The 20,886-nt window shown below is 40.9% G+C and overlaps 1 protein-coding gene across 1 annotated transcript in view; it reads right to left on the bottom strand.

The window, feature by feature from the left end:
- The window catches only part of LOC137284908 (cGMP-dependent protein kinase 1-like), a 114,650-nt gene extending 96,268 nt beyond the window's left edge, over positions 1-18,382 (bottom strand). Inside the window, exon 1 of the mRNA XM_067816953.1 lies at positions 17,897-18,382. Coding sequence (XP_067673054.1) covers positions 17,897-18,162 — 266 coding nt within the window. The 5' untranslated portion in view covers positions 18,163-18,382. The remainder of the gene's footprint in view (positions 1-17,896) is intronic.
- Between the last annotated feature and the right edge of the window lie 2,504 nt (positions 18,383-20,886).

Genomic DNA, 20,886 nt, shown 5'->3' with positions numbered 1-20,886 from the left:
TGGCTGTGATGGCTTGAGAATAGTACTAGGTCAGACCGTCAACAACCAAATTACTTTGGATTTATGTCATCATTTGCATGATAGCATACGAGATCGTCAACATACTACTGAGTACATCATCGACCACAGATTGCCGTGATATATCTGATGGTGGTATCATCATTAACGCTAGGTTGGTGATGATGACCAGTGATTGAAGTGTTGGATAGTCACAGCCTACTGACACTGGTCACACTGGTATATGTCGAAGTGATATGTTTGACGATTTACATTTCACCTCATATCAACTGAGTATACCAGTTTACAATAAATAGCATGCCTTTAGTTTTACAAACAAAAGTATTCGTTGGATATGGCGTAAGAAAGTGAAACATTTCCAACCGTGACTAAATGAGGCGACTAGCGGGATCGGGTGGTCAGCCTCGCCTCCATATACCTGGAATAATTCTGTGTGCCGAATAAAACTAAACTCACTCACTCACTCCCTTACTAAAGCAGTCCAAGGCCTCAATCCGTGGCCACTGAATAGGTGTTCTCAAGCAAACAATAAGCCAATAAACTCTACCAGGTACTGCCGTCTTCCTCAGAGTAGCATTAAAAGTTCAATTCAATAAATCTTTAACTTTAACAAGCAATTGAAATTCCCCCCATTCGATGGATACCCGTAACACCAAGATAAACATATTCCTAGAGAGATACTTACGTACTTAGTAAACAGCATAAACTGTAAATCACTTTCGTGAAGAACATAAGCAGCGTTTCCGGTTATCTTAAATAATGCCAAGGACAACCTTCAACAGTTACAGACCGACTTGTCAGCATATCGCACTGATTCATTCTATCCTCACATACCCAGCTTAACATGTCTACGTTTCCTATGATTTGTCTTCCTCCACTTTGTAGGGCGGCGGGGTAGCCTCGTGGATAAAACATGCGTTCGTCGCGCCTAAGACAAGGTTCTATTTGTCATATGAATACAATGTGTGAAACTCATTCTTGGTGACCCCCGCCGGGAATACTGCAAAAAGCGGCGTAAAACCATCACATATTCGCTCAGGTCTCAACTTTGTATAATAAAACAATTCAAGGGTACCGTGCTTTCACCGGTTTTGTTTGTTTGTTGTGTGAACGCAACAATAATCAGCCTGTGTGGCGGTGGTCTGCAAATAATCGAATCTGGACCAGACAATCTTTTGATAAAGAGCATGAGCATCGATCTACGCGAGTGGGATACGATTACGTGTCAATGTAGCCTGACCATCCGATCCAGCTCGTACCATCTTACTACAAGCATGGGGTGCTAAAGACCAACGTTTACCCGCATCTTGACGGGTCTACCTCTGCGTCAGTAACATACAGCTGTCCGGGAAAAGATGTAGAAAACACTCGCGTAATATGTAGTCAAATATCACTTGTAATGGACGTAATGTACTGACGATTATGCATGAAAGAATGCACATTTGAAACCACAGGGCAACGCCGCAGCTCCCTTGTGTTATGTATCCCTTCTATGCTGAACAGCAAAAGAAAAACAAACTTCGAAGAAATGAAATCTCTCAAGCGTTCATGTTTATGTCTTCTATTTAGAAACTTGACAAAATCAGAGGTTCGTTTGGCGATAATTAGGTTATAAGGGGATAATTAGGTTATAATAACAAAGTGTTCGGTTCTGTTGGTAGGAAATGTGCTAATTATTTGAAGCCAGTCACAAAAGTGTGACATCAAGGTTATGTTAGCTGCCTGGTGAGCGGACAATGACACAAATGAGTGGCCGAGAGGACTAAGGACTCACCTTAGTTATGGGTCAGATACACATTGTGTAACGTCACTATGGCACCGAAACGTTCCGGGACGTGTATCATAATAGATAACAATAATGGTAACCTTTAGCAAGAACATGCCTCAAATATGTATTCATCACAGAATACATAAACGTAAACAGTATTTCGTAGGAATTCCTTCCCAGACAAATAACGCAAGAGCCCCGTCAGGTTCAAACAATGCTATTATTGTGAGCAATTTCCCCAACCTGCGAGTACTGGAAAACATCACTGCCTATCTGCATTGCATAGAAGGTTATCTAGTCTCATTCCTTTGTCTACTGTTCACCCCAGTCCTTGACTCGCAGCTCCTACCACCCAGGCATAGCCGGGTCATCATGATAATGGTCAAATACCACAGTGGAAATTCATGATGGTAAGTCACACACGGAATAAGAAAGACTACAATCTACTGTTCTGCTGGTCTGGAGTTCAGCCTCCAACACGCGTAGCAAACTCTGATTAACGAGGGACACTCTGCAGTAATGTTTACACACACTGGTCTTGACTCGTAGTTAAAGATACTGAATACAAAGTACTAGTCTGTATCACAGTCGCCGTACCGCTTTATTTCCTCTACTGCCTATACCTCCCTGCATTGTTAAAGCCGTCTAGATTCCACCAGGATCTGAATGCGGTTCCCCCTTCAATTAAAATGATATCTAATCTTACTACTAAAATTGTATTTAGAGACTAAGCGTTAGTTGGACTCGTCGTAAGAGACGACTAACGGGATCGGGTTGTCAGGCTTGCGTAGATCGATGCTCATGTTGTTGATCACTGGATTGTCTGGTCCAGACTCGATTGTTTACAGACCGCAGCCACATAGCAGGAATATTGCTGTATGCGGCGTAAAGGTGAACTCACTCACTCACTTGCTAAGCGTTAGCCCAACACGTACATTGCATACACACACACACACACACACACACACACACACACACACACATATATATATATAGGCCATCAACGTAAAAACTAGGCTCTAGCATGTGTGAAACATAATGTTTCTCTCGTTAATCCTATAGTGATGTACCTAGTCAATCAATGACACAAAGCATGTTTTTCGGTAGCCCATATAAGAGAAAAGGCCTCACGACATATTGAAAGCGATGACATCTATCAATCAATGTCTACCCACGCCGAAATAAACCATGTCGCATATATAAAGTTGAATACGAGAGCTAGAAAACCAGGTAAATGACTGCTTCACAAACACGATTGACCTTCGGTATTTTAAAATACATGATACTTTCATAATATTACTTTGCCATAAACATTAAAGACAAAATCAACAAACAAAATCACATCATCTAATGCTGTCGACAGCAAACGATGTGATAAACGAAGCGTTTTGACACTTGCAACGAGCAGATCGACCCAGTTCACCTAAACGACCGTCTTCCTAGCAACTTCCACTCTTCACTTTGTTTGCTTAATAGTTGTATATTGCCCCAAGAAATACCTCGGCAACTAGCAGCGATCTGTTGGGAATAACAATTACAGTTTGGTGATCACTGCTCCAGTGTGTGCTCTAATAGAGTCGCGATTGGTAACTTTGAACTGTGGTGTGGGTCTGTGAATCCGGTTTTCCGGTAATTAACGGTAAACGAAGGGTCCAGATGCTTTGTAGCGGGATGCTGTGATCTACATGACAAATGCACTCAATATGAAGACAAGGACACGTGTTCTGAAGTGTTCTGCCAAGCCTTACCTGAGATACAGAAGTAATCAAGGTGGTATGTGTCATTGTGACTGGGTACGTGTGACTGGATTGTTGAAGGTACTGCAACAGTTACTGATGCAGGTTAACATGGCTCTAGAGGAAATGTACCTGTACATATACCCTTGAACGTACAAACTGAACTGCACTCAGTGTCGTCAGTTTCTGTTTGAGTAACATGCCTGGAATATTTGCGACATTGAGACTATGATGAGTTTAACAAGGCGAGAAGCACGTAAAGAAACAAAATACAGATTGGACTAAAATGGCCCAATGGAATAGGCATGGAACAGTGGTTCTGTGGATGATGTCTTGCGGAGTCGTGGAGCGTTTTATATGGTTTTTAGACTGGACGGCAACTCTCGAATAGTGTTGCAAGTGAGCGAATTTAGTTTTACACCGCTTTTAGGAATATTTCATCAATATCACGACGGTGCTCACAAACAGTGAGCTTCATACATTGTACAGATGTGGAGAATGGAACCTAGGTCTTCGGCCAAAGCTTTAACCACTAGCCTATCCCCACCATCCCTTAGTATTCTAAGACGTTTTGTCATTTATACATCAACATCCATCCAGTATTGTGATTGTTTCTCAAACGGGAATGTCATATTTTAAATTCCAACACACCAGCAACCATAAAGGTTATTCACTTAATCTAAACCAATAATCTGTGATTCAGATACTGTGACGGTTATGACCATCTGTCCATTTCTGCACTAGGCTAGATTACAGCACTTTCTGCAAATAATGATCACTATCTGGGCTCATGCCATTAAAGTTTATAATAAACAAAGACTTAGATGTATGTACCAACTGTTTTTTAACCTATTTCCATTTCAGAGACCAGATGTTAAGCTACCAAACCAAGTGCTTAGGCAATATCATGACTTGCAAGAGTATTCCCTCGACAGACCAAGTATGCAAATGGAGTTATTATGTACTTCCAAGATAAACTTTTAGCATGGGTGGAATAATTCTCATTCTGACCGCTATTTCGCTGCAGGGGAAACAAAACAGAAGGATAAATATCATCACACACAGTTCCCACTTCTATGAACAAGGGCGTTTTCATCTCAAAAGATACTCACGTGTTTCCGTGAAAATTACTGGATCGTTGCATTGTATGTATCATTTATTGCGTATAATGACATACACAGTGTGAAGGATTCTGTCGGTGTTGTTAATGTATCACAAACGTTCTATGTTCACGTTGTTCGTGATAAACGTCTAGAGTCTACAGGGAGAGTTAAGAGACAGTTTTATGTAATGGTTGCTGAAACTGATAGTGGTTACACGTTGCTATTTGTCCTTTCTACAGTACTCCTGGAGAGGAATCCTTTTTCGATGTTTTGCGTATGTAAACACTGTTACGGGATTTTATTCAGGTCTTGGAGTGTTCACAAGATGCATGGAGAAAGTTATCTTGGCATTTTTTCTTATTTCCAACATTCCCCTCATGTCATTTCAGCTTAGTGTGTGTTAACTATTATCAAACACCAATTAAAGAAACATTTGTTTATTGCTTCCGTTATCATTTACGCACACCATGTCACCATGTTTAGCCGGTACGTTCGAAGCGTGACAGTATTCACCAACGCCGCTACCTTAAACATGTCCATGTTTGTACTTAGGAATGAAACATTATTCTCTTAAATGAACAGAAATAATTTAACCTTTAGTGCCATGCAAGTCTGCTCATGAAAACAATGCTAAGGTCAGCAAGTTTGAGAAGAGTAACTTTGACTCATTGCAGTAGACCTGTTTATTAAGTATGGTTAACAGACAGTAAGTCATGAATGTTAATTAGGCAAGCACGTGACCTTTTGTATTATAAATACATCAGTTTACACTCCAGAAGCCTATAAGTAGAATGAGAGTAGGTAGATTGCTAAACAAACCACAGGATTCGTTTCGCAAGAGTCACAATGTTACACATGACAAGCCCGCATGCATCAAATTAAGGATCCATGTGTTGTCATTAAGAGGAAGGATCAATCCAAGGCACATTATTATTCCCTGTGCTGGGAACTATGACCGTGATACTCATAGACTAATTAACAGGTCATAAACGCCTCCTACAGTTGTCTATAGTACGTTTTCAGTCATCGGGTTTAAGGTGAAGGGAGGCAAGGTTTTCATATTTTGACCAGCAAATCCTCATTATGTTAGATCGTTCAAAGAGCAAAACATATATTCCGGAGCCTCGTATCGAAACAGGGCGGCATGTGTTAATAAATAATACGAAGCAGGGCGGCATGTATTGATAAATAATACGAAACAGGGCGGCATGCATTGATACATAATACGAAACAGGGTGGCGTGTGCTGATAAATAATACGAAACAGGGTGCATGTGTTGATAAATAATACGGAACAGGGCGGCATGTGTTAATAAATAATACGAAACAGAATTCCATGTTTTACGCACCACATAATCATCAAAGTCAGATATCCGTGAGGTATGGGGAATGTCATACAAGGAACATCGATAGAAAGCAGAACTGAGCATGCAAGAGGGCATACAAGAACCTTTCCTTAATCTGACCAACGTCGATGCCGTCATGTATCAGTTTACATCCATGCCATACAAGACAAAAGAATCCCAGGACACAATGCGGGCTATTATTGGCGCACAATCTGTTTCTTTCAAATGCACCTTGCACTATCTGCAATTTATTTCGTGTTAGCTTGCAGTTGGTGTGTGTCAATAAAGATACAGTTTGTTTTATTGACAACACATTGCCGTATTTATATGCATAACAGCTGGATTTGGGTGAGCATCAGTAATATTCACGTGCTGTGGTGATTTATGTGTGTACGCTCCCTTATAAATGAGTTAAGAACACATGCAGCCATCAACATAAAACTGTTACGATTTCGAATGAAGCTGAAATGTCTGGCAATGGTGTTATACCGGTAAGTGTTCAGAATGTATTTTCAGGAATATTACGTTAAGGGATTGGCACTTTTATCTATTTTATCTATTATGACCTTGAAATAAAATATCTCTGCAAGTGCCATTAAGCTTGTCTGTTGCACACATGGAAACCAAAACGGTCATATGGGATTACGACATGAAGAGACTGCGTGCTGTTAAACTGTATCATAACGTGAAGTGTATACATATCACTACATGAATAAACGAGACGCTTGAAACATTATCTGATCAAGGACTTCATTTAACCTAGGTTCGTGCATACCACTTTTCACGCAAGTGTACTATCTATACTTAATAACATCATAAACCAATTTCTCCAGGCATGTCAAATCGCACTCATAACATAGATTGTAGACATAGGTTTTCTATGATCAGCTGAGTGAATCGTGTTTGGGTTTCGGTTCTCGTTTTGAATGAATACGGACGCTGCGTAAGCACACGCTTCGTGATTCTTGTGATCTGCATGTAAATATGCAAGGTCAGCATAATAACGTGTTCAAATTCTCCGATGAAGCTTATTGCAGCTGGTGGAAAAGGCAACATAGCGGAAAAACAGCCTTGCTGAAGACTGAGCCCATGGTGTATTGTAACTCTACCCGTTTAAGAGGCAAGTCTAGATAAGCGCACAGTTATACTTTTTAGAAATTATCATGTAAACTATTAACCTTCCTGAAAGACTTTTGAAAGTCTACGGTGAACGTTATATCAGTGGACTGCCAGAACCATGATACGGTATCTAATAGGACTACGAAACGAGTGATGTGCACACACACATGAATCACGCAAGTGTACTATCTATACTCAATAAAATCATAAGCGGGGTACTTCAGTATATGAAAGGGTGAGTGAGTAAGTATGGTTTCATGCCGCATTTAGCAATATCAAGGAGAGAGAGAGAGAGAGAGAGAGAGAGAGAGAGAGAGAGGGGGAGGGGGGGGGGGGTAAATGTGCAATCTAACCCCTACATTAGGCTATGTTCTCCATATCACTCTGAGGAACAGGTCTTACATATCTCCAATGCAAATAGCAATGCCCGTTTCTCTTCCGTTAGGGAGCAAAAGACATTCTACGCTCTTCTCCACGAAATATCAAAGGTCGGCACAACTGGTCAAGCTGCCAGTGAGAGGCCAGAGGGTATGTATCAAGGTCAATTAGCACCGACCTGTCGGATATGTTTTATTGGCAATAGCTCCAAGCAGTACAATAGCCATCAGTGCCACTCCGGTAAATCGACGTTGATTTGGGATATGAGATTTCATATTGCATAAGAGTAAGACATATATAAGCAAGTGCCAAAAGCTAACACGACATTATTTATGTAACACGTGGTCACGGGTGCAGTGATATCAATCTACCTGTTAATTGCATAACAGTTCTAATGGTGGCATTAGAAGATTTCAATCAGAACGTGACTGTTACCATTGTAACGTAACTATCAAAGTGAGTCGGTACACTTCCAGGGGAAATATAGTGTCGTTTAAAACACTTATTAATAACTAAACTACGCTATTCTCCCCTCTCCTACCTATTCTTAACAAAAACTTCTGAATATAACTCACATCCAAACTACAAGCAATCCATCACAGATAAAATCTTGTTATACAGTAGTACACAAACGTAGGAGAGGACGGATATATATTGACTACATATTGACTACAAAGAGTGGTTGTCACAGACAACGTATCGAAGCGTTGTGCTGAGGATCGATGAAAATATTACATGTATGCTATCTACCGACGAGCGGAGGTTCCTGAATGTCGGCACCAATCACCTTCAAGGTTTTCCATCCATTCTTCCTCAGTAACGACATTACTCATCACAACCATTTCATGTGATCTGGGCTTAATGGTGAAAGGAAAGTATGCGAGCTTGCCAGAGCGGTTGAATATGAATGAATGAATGAATGAATGAATGAATGAATGAATGAATGAATTAATGAATGAATTAATGAATGAATTAATGAATGAATTAATTAATTAATTTACCATGTGTTATTAGGTAAACAAGGTGAATGGCGACCCTATAGTACTCATGCACACGTGCTGGGAGTAGCCACGTTGTTAAAGTGCTTGCTAGAAACGCATAAGACCCGGGTTCGATTCCACACCTGGGTAGAATGTGAAGCCATTTCTAGTATGCACTATCCTGGTATTGCTAGAATACTGCTAAACCAGCGTAAACCATACGCATTACCCACTCTCTCAGACACTTACAAACCCAAGCAGACCAAGGACTGAAGCAGACAAAACATGCGATTTAAAAAAACTTTAGTATTTAATAACCAGATTATATAAAATATCCAAAGTTCTAATCACTATGCAACTGCTTCCCGTCCACATCCTCTCATCCATGCATTCCCAGTGCATAACAAGTGACATAAGTGTGCAGATTTCTATTCTGTATCATTGTGAGTACCACCAGTGAGAGGATATCTCCTACATATTGACTTATGCTCATATATCAATACAAAGTGTCATTAATGTTGTATGATACATTGCTATGTAAAGCAACTATAAGACAGTATGAGGACGGTAACTATTAACAAGCTTCGAAGAGATCGGAAATATGAGCATGCAGCTTATCCCGTTGTAAAGAGTTTCGTGGACTGGATAAACACTACTCACAATACCATGCTAATGTCACAAACATTTATGCTAGAATCATAGCATACAAAGTGACATTCTTTGGAATAATGAATAATCTTAATCTACTGTTCGCATTATTTATCACGAACTATTCAGTCACTTCGAAGCCTGTTCCTAATGACGGAGCATTTTAAGGCTCACGGCACAGGTCAAACCTTAATCCTTGTTCAACAACGGAGAAACTGGATCTGGAAAAATAAAATACACAACGTAATTGTGGAAATACAGAGCGTACAATATCCTTCCCTTCGGCAAGGAACATTAACCGACATACTGCTGTCGTCCGGGGGTTTAGTCCAACAGGTAGCGATATACAATAGACCGAAATTCGATTACAACGCTGTTTCCTCCAACTCCTGTGAACAATAAGGGGATGTATATGTGACATGGTGCTGGAAAGAGAAATGCGTGACCTTGTCGTATGAACAGGTAGCTAATTTCCATGTCGCTTCGTGAATGTAAACAGGTGCTTATAATGAACTGTGGGTGGGAATATGTGTACCGCCGCTGGGAATGTGCGTACAAGGGGGATGGTTTCGGTGGCAACATGAAGCGCTTTATGTGTCGTATGAGGAAGAGTGAGTGAGTGAATTCAGTTTTACGCCGCATTCGGCAATATCCCAGCTATATGGGGGCGGTTTGTAAATAATCGAGTATGGATCAGACAATCCACTGATCATCAGCATGAGAATCGATCTGCGCAATTGGGAACCGATGACATGTGCCAATCAAGTCAGCGAGAATGAGTCGCCTCTTACGACAAGCAGAGACACCTTTTATGGCAAGCATGGGTTGTTGAAGGCCTATTCTACAGCGGCTCTTCACGGGTCGTGTCGCATGAGAAAGTCATGTAAAACAATAACTAAAGGCATGGTACGATAGTATCACCGTCGATATTCGATTACATAGCGGACTGTTAGTAAGGTGAAGGAACTTAACCCTCACACTTATTGAACTTCCCTGTAATGCTACTTGGCTCTTTTTGCTGACACAGTACTCTCATATATCATACGTGAAACCTTTCCATCCAAGCCTCTACGTGCAGAAAACATGCACAGAAAACTACAGCCATTATTCTCGAGAATGTTGCAACTGTTCGCCATCTCTATGTTATGCAGAAATACCTATATTTGGTTTCATGGAGAGTGTGAGAGTGAGTGACTCTGGTTTAACGTCTCTTTGAATACCATGGCGCGTGAGGTTGATCAGAAGAAACGCCCGATGTGATGTAGGCCTGGGTTGTTCAGGCGTTATGTTAAACTTACAAGAAACGACATGCGCTGAGAAGTTAGAAACATTATCTGAGCAAACTGGGATTCGAACACACTATGTTAGTTTTCAGGCTTAGGCACGCAACTATGCAGAGAGTATTTTGGCGCTTTCTACTGCTCGGCCATCCATGCCCTTTACGATTAATCAAAACGTGTAATACCATTTTCGTAATTTGAAATGAAACTGTGTTTGGCTTAACAAATCGACTATTCACGGTCTCAATGTAAACGAGCTGGCTAGAATTTGCCCCCACGCAAATACAAGCAGTACACACGTCAGCAAGGCGGAGTGTCGCAACATCTGATGACGCTATATAGTTAGTGTTCTGTAAGACACATCTAACATGATAATCTGTTTCATTTGTCACACGTATGGCAGCTGTTTACATGTTTAACGAAAGGGTTGAAATGGGGCTATATCAGTTGACCAGCCAGTAGTCACAGCCTAACAGGAGTAAATACTGGGATCCGCATCCTATCACGTAGACAATCCCGTTGCTAATTCAACAAACTCTCCCCGCCAGCACGGTTACTGGGTAGAACTACGACAGTATCGATCATACACCCAGCCTAATCACCCCTAGCCCTGAAATGAAGCTTATCCTTTTATATTACATATAAGGAGTGGGACAAAGAGACTATATTATAGCAAGTTTGCATATTGATATATACTGTTGACATATTGACAGAGAATATCACACCCTTGTCTACCTGTTTATCGCTCTGATTAAACATTCCCAACATTTCGGAGACGGCAGGGGACAAGGTAATAGAAAGATATCGGACTGACGGGTTTTCTCTACTGCTTTGCACGGGAGGTGTCAAAATACTTGTTCTGACTACCATTGCCCCTCTCCTCCACCCCACACCCCACCCCCTTACCCGCTCCACCCCCTGCACGTTGGAGATAGCCCCTTATGTTAATAGAGATACGTTGAAAATGAAACTCTTTCCTTGGAACTCGCTTTATCATGTAGCATAAATCTAAGTTCGATTTCATATTCTGAACTCCAAAGAATGATTTGACAGGAAAAATGTTATGTTTTATTAACATTTCATAAATGTTTCTGTCTCTGTTTGGTTTTGGAATGGTGTTTAAAAGGCCACACTCAGCAATATTACCGCTACTCATACTGTATAAAAGTATTGCGTATCAGGGACGAAGGGAGTAACAGATAAGTAAATCACTTGTCTCATTACACATACTACATTGTGTACCAAGGACGAAGGGATTAAACAGATAAAGAATTCAATGCCTCATTGCATACAAGTATTGTGTACCAAGGATGAAGAGAATAAACAGATAAACAAGTCAATGTCTCACTGCATATGCTATATTGTGTACCAAGGATGAAGGGATTAAACAGATAAAAAGTCACACGTCTCTTTGCAAACAAGTATTGTGCACCAAGGATGAAGGGATTAAACAGATAAACAAGTCAATGTCTCACTGCATGTGCTGCATTGTGTACCAAGGATGAATGGATGAAACAGATAAACAAGTCAATGTCTCACTGCATATGCTATATTGTGTACCAAGGATGAAGGGATTAAACAGATAAACAAGTCACACGTCTTTCTGCATACAAGTGTTGTGTTGAAAGAACGAGGGGGGTAACAGATAAATACGTTACTTGTCTCATTGTATGTACTATATTATATACAAAGGGTGAAGCGAGTAAACAGATAAACAATTCAATGTCTCACTACACACACGTATTGTGTAGCAAACGCGGTGGGAGTAAACAGACAAACACGTCACGTCTCTCATTGCATCATATCATATATGTCATTGTGCATTAGCTGGCTGCTATGTATCAGTGCATATTGCACGAGACATATGGTTTCAATAACTGCTATCGTTTAGCTTTCAAGTTAATCTCCCTCTGATGGTATCGGCAGTATGTATACATTACACGCAGAAATATGTTGACAGAATGAGATTGAGATTGGCTTCACGTACAGAGTGGACTTAATAGACGGTAGAGACGGAACATCTAAGGCAGAGAAAACAACACGAGAATGAACACCGCCATGGTTCTGTTCGCAAGGGGGATTACGTCTGTATTAGCCTGGCAATGTAGAATTAACCTCAGCTGGTTTGGATGAGTGGCAAGCCGTTAATGTGACTTGTGATCGCTGATCATGGTACTGAGAGTCTTTGATGGGATTCTCAAAATGGAGGAGTGAAAAGCTAATGACAACAACAAGCTGGGCGTCACATTTACATTGAGCTCGCGAGATAGATCTTGGACAGATTAGGACGCATGGCCGGGTATATATAAGAAGCTGATGAAGGTATACCAGTTCTTCCTTGTTACTATAGATAAACTGTCATGACATCATGCCTGACCATGCATGCAATACGACCAAAATCGAGCATCCCTTAAAGTTTGCGTAGTATACATGGTACCTCGTATACAGCTAACATGATAGTCTCTCTCGGAGATGGGTGATGTTGTTACCGCCGAAGGTCCGGGTTCGATTCCTGCATGGGTACAGTGGGTGAAGCCCACTTTTGGTGTCCCCGTCGTGATATACATTAACATACCCTGCCGTAATGTAATATACCTGGCAGCGGCTTAAAACCATACTGACTCACAGACCACATTATTTCCCTCTCATCCTAAGGCTGTAACACAAACGCCGTTGATGAAGCATCTCCTCGGGTACCCCTGAGCTCACTGGGGCTCCTTTTCAAATTAAAAAGATTTGTTTCCATCAAGATAGTATAACTTCAGAGACGAAGCATCCGTCTACTGACATGGCAGGTGTTATATGTGGTACTGTTCTCTTCAGTGGGGAAACGATATTACATTCTGTCCAAATATCGCACCTCATGAATTAACAAAAGCCCTCGATATTTCTTAACCCCGACGTATTCTTTTACATGCTGTAATAAACTGTAGGTGTACAACCGATACGTCCTTAATGGCAAGGCAGAAGAAAGGAAATCCTATATTTGTATAATGTGATTATAAAAGTCTCATAAGTGATCAGGGGAAATTGTCATTCTGATGCTATCTGTAACACCTGAAAATGAAGGTAAGCTCACAGATGTTATCCATTAAAGTCAGTAAACACCACGGCGTTTCATTTGGTCCGCAGTGTCACGCTCAATGGCACGGAATTGCGGTCACATTGAACAGACCCTTTACTGGATCTAAGCATTAGCTGTTAACAACCTAGACAAAAATGTGAGGACAAAAGTAGCATTCACCGTCTGTTGACATTTTCGTCCACTAGAACCTGAAACTGTTTGCGACAACGCAAGGCAAGCCTACAGACCGGGGCAGGAATGGTTGGTGATAATTGTGGAGGTTGGTGTTGTGATGAATATGACCAGAACATTAATGGTGGTTACGAAGTACTCATATGAACTAACTACATGAGAAGGTGAGGGCGGGCAACAAAGATCCTGGCCAGCATACAATACATCTCGACTAACGCTCAGTCTCTGAATATAAATCAATTTGACAGTAACAAACAAACCCATATGAATTGAAAAGAAGCCCCAAGGAGATCAGAGATGCTGAGCGTGAGGGGATCTAGACTTGCTTCATGTTGGGGTTTTAGTATTGCAGAGGGGTTTGGCAGAATGGGACAATGATGTAGTTCAGGGACTGTGAGACAGATTTAACGCTTCCCATGACCTCCAACTCACAGACCAGTCCTTCGTTATGAAGGTTTTGAAGAAACAGTTTTCTTCCTCCCGGAGTGTCGAATCAACAAACCAAACTTTTGAACGCTCATATCTACAAAGTACCTACGGTGTCCAATAATGGAAACGGCAATATATCCAAAATGACTTTCTCTTTCATTTCGTTTCAATTAAAGCCATAAGTCATCTTTAACTATGGCAAATTTGTTGCTGTCGCACACTGAGATCGATTCGAAATATACGACTTTGTAATTAACTCAATTTCAGTGTGGGATTTACTTATCAACAGCCACACATAACGGGGCCATGGGAAGTAACGGCATGCATGTCTCCTGTACACTAATCTCACTGTAGTGATAAGATTTCAGACATATGGATGAAGGCGTATTGCCCCAATTTGTTTTGCAATCTTACAGTCACTGAAATACATCACTGTAAGGTACGTTTTAGAAAACCGACACCTAATTTTGGAACTGAAAATGTCAAGATTATTTACAAGAATAGGCATCTATTTCCCACTTCATAATATGCTTCTTTTCCATTTATGGTTATAATAGCTGTTGCTTGGGGGGATCCTCAAATATGTTAGCCTGTTTCCATACGATTTAGCTTCTTAAAACAAGGTTTCTAAACATACAAGGTTTGCATACACATACCCCAAATCTATCAATATACTTATAGCTTAGTTGAAAACTTCGACACCTTTCGCCGTTAACTTACTAATTGCTTGCAGCAGAATGCACGGCTACTTAACTATGAATGATTGCACCTGATCGCTGTTTATCCGAATTAGGTTTCTCACATTTGTTAACGGTCAATCGTTCAATGTCATTGCAAAGTGCCCATTTCGTGGCCGTCGGAAGGTGACTTATTTACGTTTGAGTGAGTGAGTGAGTTTATATCTATGCTGCTTTTAGTAATATTCCAGGTATATCATGGCGTGGGACACCATAAATAGGCTTCACATATTGTACTTATGTTGTAATCGAACCCGGGTCTTCGGTGTGACTAGCGAAAGCTTTAACCACAAGGCTACCCCACCGCCATTTACTTTTGGAAAACTGTGAGTATTATAACATAAATCTGTTCGCCATGTTATGAATTGTTCCTTGGACGACAACAGTGTCAGCGTGGTGACGTCCTGAAACGATGTGTCTCCACTCGTGTTCGAGAGCTGTTCCTTCTACCTCCAGGCGCAGAGACAACACCTGTCATAGTTTCATAACCCGATAACAAATATAGGGTAATTACAACCTGTCATGCTAAGTTTCAAATCTTTTACAGTCGAAGTCTTATATACACGGGGCATGCACACTGTGAATATGAGTAAAGATTCTCGCATAGGGAAGTTAAGACGCCCCGTTATACGCCGTCAAGCATAACCATCGTTATAACGCCCAGCATAAATCCACGTAACCGTGCCAGAAAGAAGGGTGCGTATGCCGAGGAGAAAGTGATGAAGCATTTCCGCAAACACTCATCATGTTCAGCAAAGCGGGACGATAGGTCGAGCGAAACGCACAGGTCATTTTGGCGATCCCCTCTGCCGAAGGCCCTTACAGGGTCCCATAATTCTCCTGAAGGTCATCTGGACAGTAGTCCATTAGTATCTCCTTAATTATAGCCCTAGGTATAGACGTATTCGGGACTGTACGTTTGTTGTGTAAGACGTCCACTTTCTAGTAGACCCGACATTAATGGCCTTGTTCACTGGATGATATGACAGTGAATGCTTATGTAAGTAATGATTACGTGTACCTTACTGTTACAACATGAATAGCCAAGCAGCTGGGACACAAAATATGAAGTAATGAAATAAATTTTGATGCACTTCAATGTACAAAATATAACCGATCGATAACCGTTAAAATATTCGCTCACTTCATGAATTTAAGCGTGCGACTCCACAGTGTTGGTTCTGCGTATGTGTGTGTCGTCGAGTTGGCTAAATCTGCCGTGAAATAACGAAATAAGATGCCACACTTGAATGGTTAAGTACACAAAAGCGGACTTTCCTGTGCAGCATGTCCTGTTGAATGCTATGCTGTAAGTAGGTGGAAACACTTAAAATAAATTGAAACAGCGTGTAACTATATGCTTGGCGACATACTATCTGAAATCAGTGTGATCAACAAATAGTAGAGGTATGGTCACAAAAGCCAGTATCAACTCATATGATTTGTTTAAAGTCATAAAATGCGATAAGCTTACTGATTGACAGGTCATTGATTTCAGCTTGACAGTTGAGGGGCTACTTCCGTGTTGGGTGCTCGTTGGCACAACTTACTATATCATAACCAAAATATACCCTGTATAATATAATTTAATATACCTTGCCATACATCCATAATATCACAAAAACTCAAATCATCATCTAAAATAGGTCTCATCTGAACATGACCGATTTACACAACTCATAGCCTCTTCGTTTCAGAACCAACGTGCATAAAGAAAATCGAGTTTGAAATATACATTTGCACGGGGCGTCTTAGCCTGTGGAGACGCATATAAGGTGACCCATATTTAATGAAACACATTTGAAATGTGCGAGATGTCACTCCCTCACTCAGTGGCGTTGTTCTTGTGCAAGGTCACCACATACAATAAACACATAATGAGCGATTGTGGCACCTAGACGCTACACAAGGAAAATGGAATTTACCGACTACGTCCGAAAATAACAATTGTTTACCAGAGTATATACAATGTGTAGTGATGTTTATGTTTACGGAAGGCAGGGATCGAGAGGCCGCGTTGTTCGCCGGTCGACTCTTATTGAAAAGATACACGTGTCGTTCGTCCATCCATCTATATTTTGCACATTGCATGGGGTAAGCCGATCTTTATTACACATCCTGCCATGCCAAAACATCATCATCAAATGACAAACAACAGGTGTAAATTCGACTAGGATACATAATCCACTTATTCATCCGAATGATTATTGGCGTTTAACTAGCGACAGCGGGTAGTAAAAACAATCAGGCTACAAACAATACGGTGCTTGACATATGAGATCAATTCAGCCAATGTTTTGATAACAATACGTTTCCTTGTTGTTGAACAAACCACGTGCGTACGCGTACGCAGTGTATGAAGGGTCGACTAAAATTACCCTCACTAGATAATCATTTGACAGATAGAAAATACGTATGAGACATAACAGATCATCCCTCATCAATTTTCGGAGGTAAGATAACCTCACATGTGCAAAACAATACACCGCTCATAGAAGGTTGTATATGAAAAATAGGCCTTATTCTGTCGAGATGGGCAACCGCTGTGTCAAGTCGTACTACAGCCTGAGGCAGTGTGGTCGCTTTAGTGATAGCTCCAGTGATAAATTACCCAGTGATAGCGTTCGTTGCGTGATAACACAGCTAGAAAAGAGACGTGAACTTTCTACATGCTGTACTTATACTGTGATATTAGATTTGGAGATTTCCACTGACAATAACATCGAAGTTGATCATGTTAGTGAAGTTATGGTACATGTGTATTGGAGAACATTTGTTTTCAACTGGAGATCAATACTTCTACATGTATGTAGTATAAGCTGAACGACACTTGCACAACTGTCAACAAGCACAGGCGATATTGACATCGGTTTCTCCAAACAGACAAGGCTCTATAAGAATTCATATGTGATTCATCATCGTGCATATAAACAAACGTCCTCAATGTCAGTATTAATAAATGTACATGTCCCCACTGACAATGTCGTAAATATCGTATATCAATATCAGGTTAATAACATGTCGATAGCAATCAGTTACACCCGTCCATAACAGTGCCAGCATTTATACCACACCAGATCCGTTGTTTATATCACTCACCTGTTTGTCTTTGAATGCTTCTTGAAGGATTGTTTGGCTAGGTCTTGGATAGAGCGTAAAGCTTGTGGTTCGGCACTGATGCCCTGAGCTCTCTGTTTCCGCGGACCCCCAATTATCGATGTCTGGGGTAAAATTGACTGAAATTTGTCTAATTTGCTTCTCAACGCTTGTATCTTGTCCTCTTTATCCTCCACCAGTCTTTGCAACTCTCGGATCTTGTCATCTTTCAACCGAAGTAAATTCTCGAGTTCCTGTATACTTCCCATACTGAGGGTGAAAGTTGACGTGAGTACCCCCACAAACACTCTCTCTTTAAACAAATAACCCTTGACACGGCTATAATTCCTGCATGGTCTTCCGCAAGCTTCTCCAAGCCCGGTTTTCGAAATGTATACACTCCAACACTCTCCTTCGTAGACTGAATGCTGTACTACACTGCGGTTTAACAGATGGGTTAAATCTCGTCTGCTTAGTACAAGCCGCTATTCAGTCACATGACCTGAGCGTGGCTCTACAAAGGGAGGTAACTCCCGATAAGGCTGCCCCGGTTCTCGCCGGATTGGCGCTGACGGGTGTAATTCGTACAGGTTCATTTGTTGAGATATGGCAGTGGTTTAAACCCCGTTCTTTGAAAACAGTAGAAAGGATATGTATTCATGTAGCCTAAGAGTCTGTTTTCTTGTTGTGAGAAGTGCCATCGGCGTGTTAAACGAATTTATGTGTAACTGATGCGCGACAGCTATCATCAGGCAAATGTTTAGAGTGAAATATACATTTCCTATCGAGATATACTAACGTTAGGTATCAATGGAGGCGTGTCATACCGGACTGATTAAAGGTCATGTTAAGGATGTTACTCCAACAGTTCGTTTGACTTCCGTCATTCGCCAGTACATGAAATGTTATGTGTCATAAGTTTTTCCTTAGTTTCTAAAGGCGTAATTCCTTATTTAGTTTGGGTCTCAATAACCGAGTAGCATAATATATACAGATATCTGAAACATATATGATATCATTTTCATAAACAGTTACCTCGTGTGTGATTGACAGTGTTCTTTTATTTTTTTTCAAAAAATAAAAATAAAAATAAAAAATACAAATATCGTCTCAGCTATACATTCAATCACATGGCATTAACATCAAAGCGGCATTTCCGTGTCGCCCATTTCACAAAAAGAAACATTCACAACGAGGAAGCGTTTCCATAACAACAGCTACAACACGAAAACAACCTGCTGTTACATTGTGTGAACGTTCATGATCATTTACAACTCAAAAGCACATTCAGTACAACTTCACTCAGTGCCCAGTCACATAATATGAATATTGCACGTGTCGCAGTGATGACAATACAAAGGAAAATATTAAGAACGGAAAACCAATTCTGCCACAACTACGAACCTACCTTAAAGTCGAAGTATGAAAACGACCAAATGCAGCGGAAAATGTTTTCAGGATGCTGGTCTTCACTGAGGGTATGTAATTTCCCCTCTATTATTCATTGGTTCATTGAGTACAACTCTATCCATTATCATTGAAATATGAAAATACATGTTATTCAATCCCACTTCACGTCGAGCGATCCTACAATATATCCTTGTGTACGACGCCTTAACCTTTCACCATTAAACTAACCTACAAACATGTTGCCTTCACCCGTAAACAGTTTTCTGGCGGTGGAAATATCTGCACAGTTAGAACACATAGAGGTCTGTGAAAACCACTCGATCTTTTGTTGACTTAAAACCTTGACTACTTGACTGACTATTTGCCCTGTGTATGGAAATAAGTTTATATGCCTTCACCTGCGATACTCCGTCACGGAAAATAAAACGCTTGGTAGTTTTAACGCGAGACGAAGATCTTAGATCTTCTGATAGGACCACGCAAGTCGGTATGACGTAGATTTGTGAACCATGTCATGTACTGTAGGCTTTGAACATAACGAAATCTGTGTTAACAACAACACGTGCATACTGCACCTGGGTGTTGTAGGATTCAATGTGAGCAGGTTGTGGAAGTACAACAAGGAAATTCAATGTAATTGTTGACAATGTTTATATTTAATTACATTACGAATTTGTAAAATGGCGTTTAATGGTCGGGATGCTGTCAGTCTGTTCCTCCATGTACGTGTTCTGTGAAGTTTGATTGCCAGGACCTCTTCACTCCGGATTCCCCACCTCTGGATGATTATTGTGTATATTCTGTAAAGCATTGTTGGGAGAACCTCTTCAATTCAATCCGGCATCCCCACCTCTGGACGATTATTTATTATATACATGTACTGTAAAGGCTGATTGTGATGACCTCTCGTCAATCTGGATTCCCCACCTCTGGGCCATTATTGTCTATATACTGTAAAGTTTGATTGGGAGGGGGGTGGGGGTGGGGGTGGGGGGTATCTCTTCATGATTATTGTCTATACATATATACTGTAAAGTTTGATGGTTTGGATCTCTTCAATCCGGAACCCCCATCTCTGGATGATTTTTGTCTATATACTGTAAAGTGGGATGGTGAGGATCTCTTCAATCCGGACCCCCCACCTCTGGATGTTTATTGTCTATATACTGTAAAGTGGGATGGTGAGGATCTCTTCATTCCGGACCCCCCCCCCCCCCTCTGGATGATTTTTGTCTATATACTGTAAAGTTTGATGGTTTGGATCTCTTCAATCCGGAACCCCCATCTCTGGATGTTTATTGTCTATATACTGTAAAGTGGGATGGTTTGGATCTCTTCAATCCGGAACCCCCATCTCTGGATGATTATTGTCTATATACTGTAAAGTGGGATGGTGAGGATCTCTTCAATCCAGACACACCACCTCTGGATATGTATTGTCTATGTAGTGTAAAGTGGGATGGTGAGGATCTCTTCAATCCGGACACACCACCTCTGGATGATTATTTTCTATATACTGTAAAGTGGGATGGTGAGGATCTCTTCAATCCGGACCCCCACCTCTGGATGTTTATTGTCTATAT

The sequence above is a fragment of the Haliotis asinina genome, chromosome 5, assembly GCF_037392515.1.
Source record: "Haliotis asinina isolate JCU_RB_2024 chromosome 5, JCU_Hal_asi_v2, whole genome shotgun sequence".
Taxonomy (NCBI): domain Eukaryota; kingdom Metazoa; phylum Mollusca; class Gastropoda; order Lepetellida; family Haliotidae; genus Haliotis; species Haliotis asinina.
The sequence above is the reverse complement of the archived record's forward strand: the minus strand, read 5'-3'. Positions and strand labels throughout refer to the sequence as shown.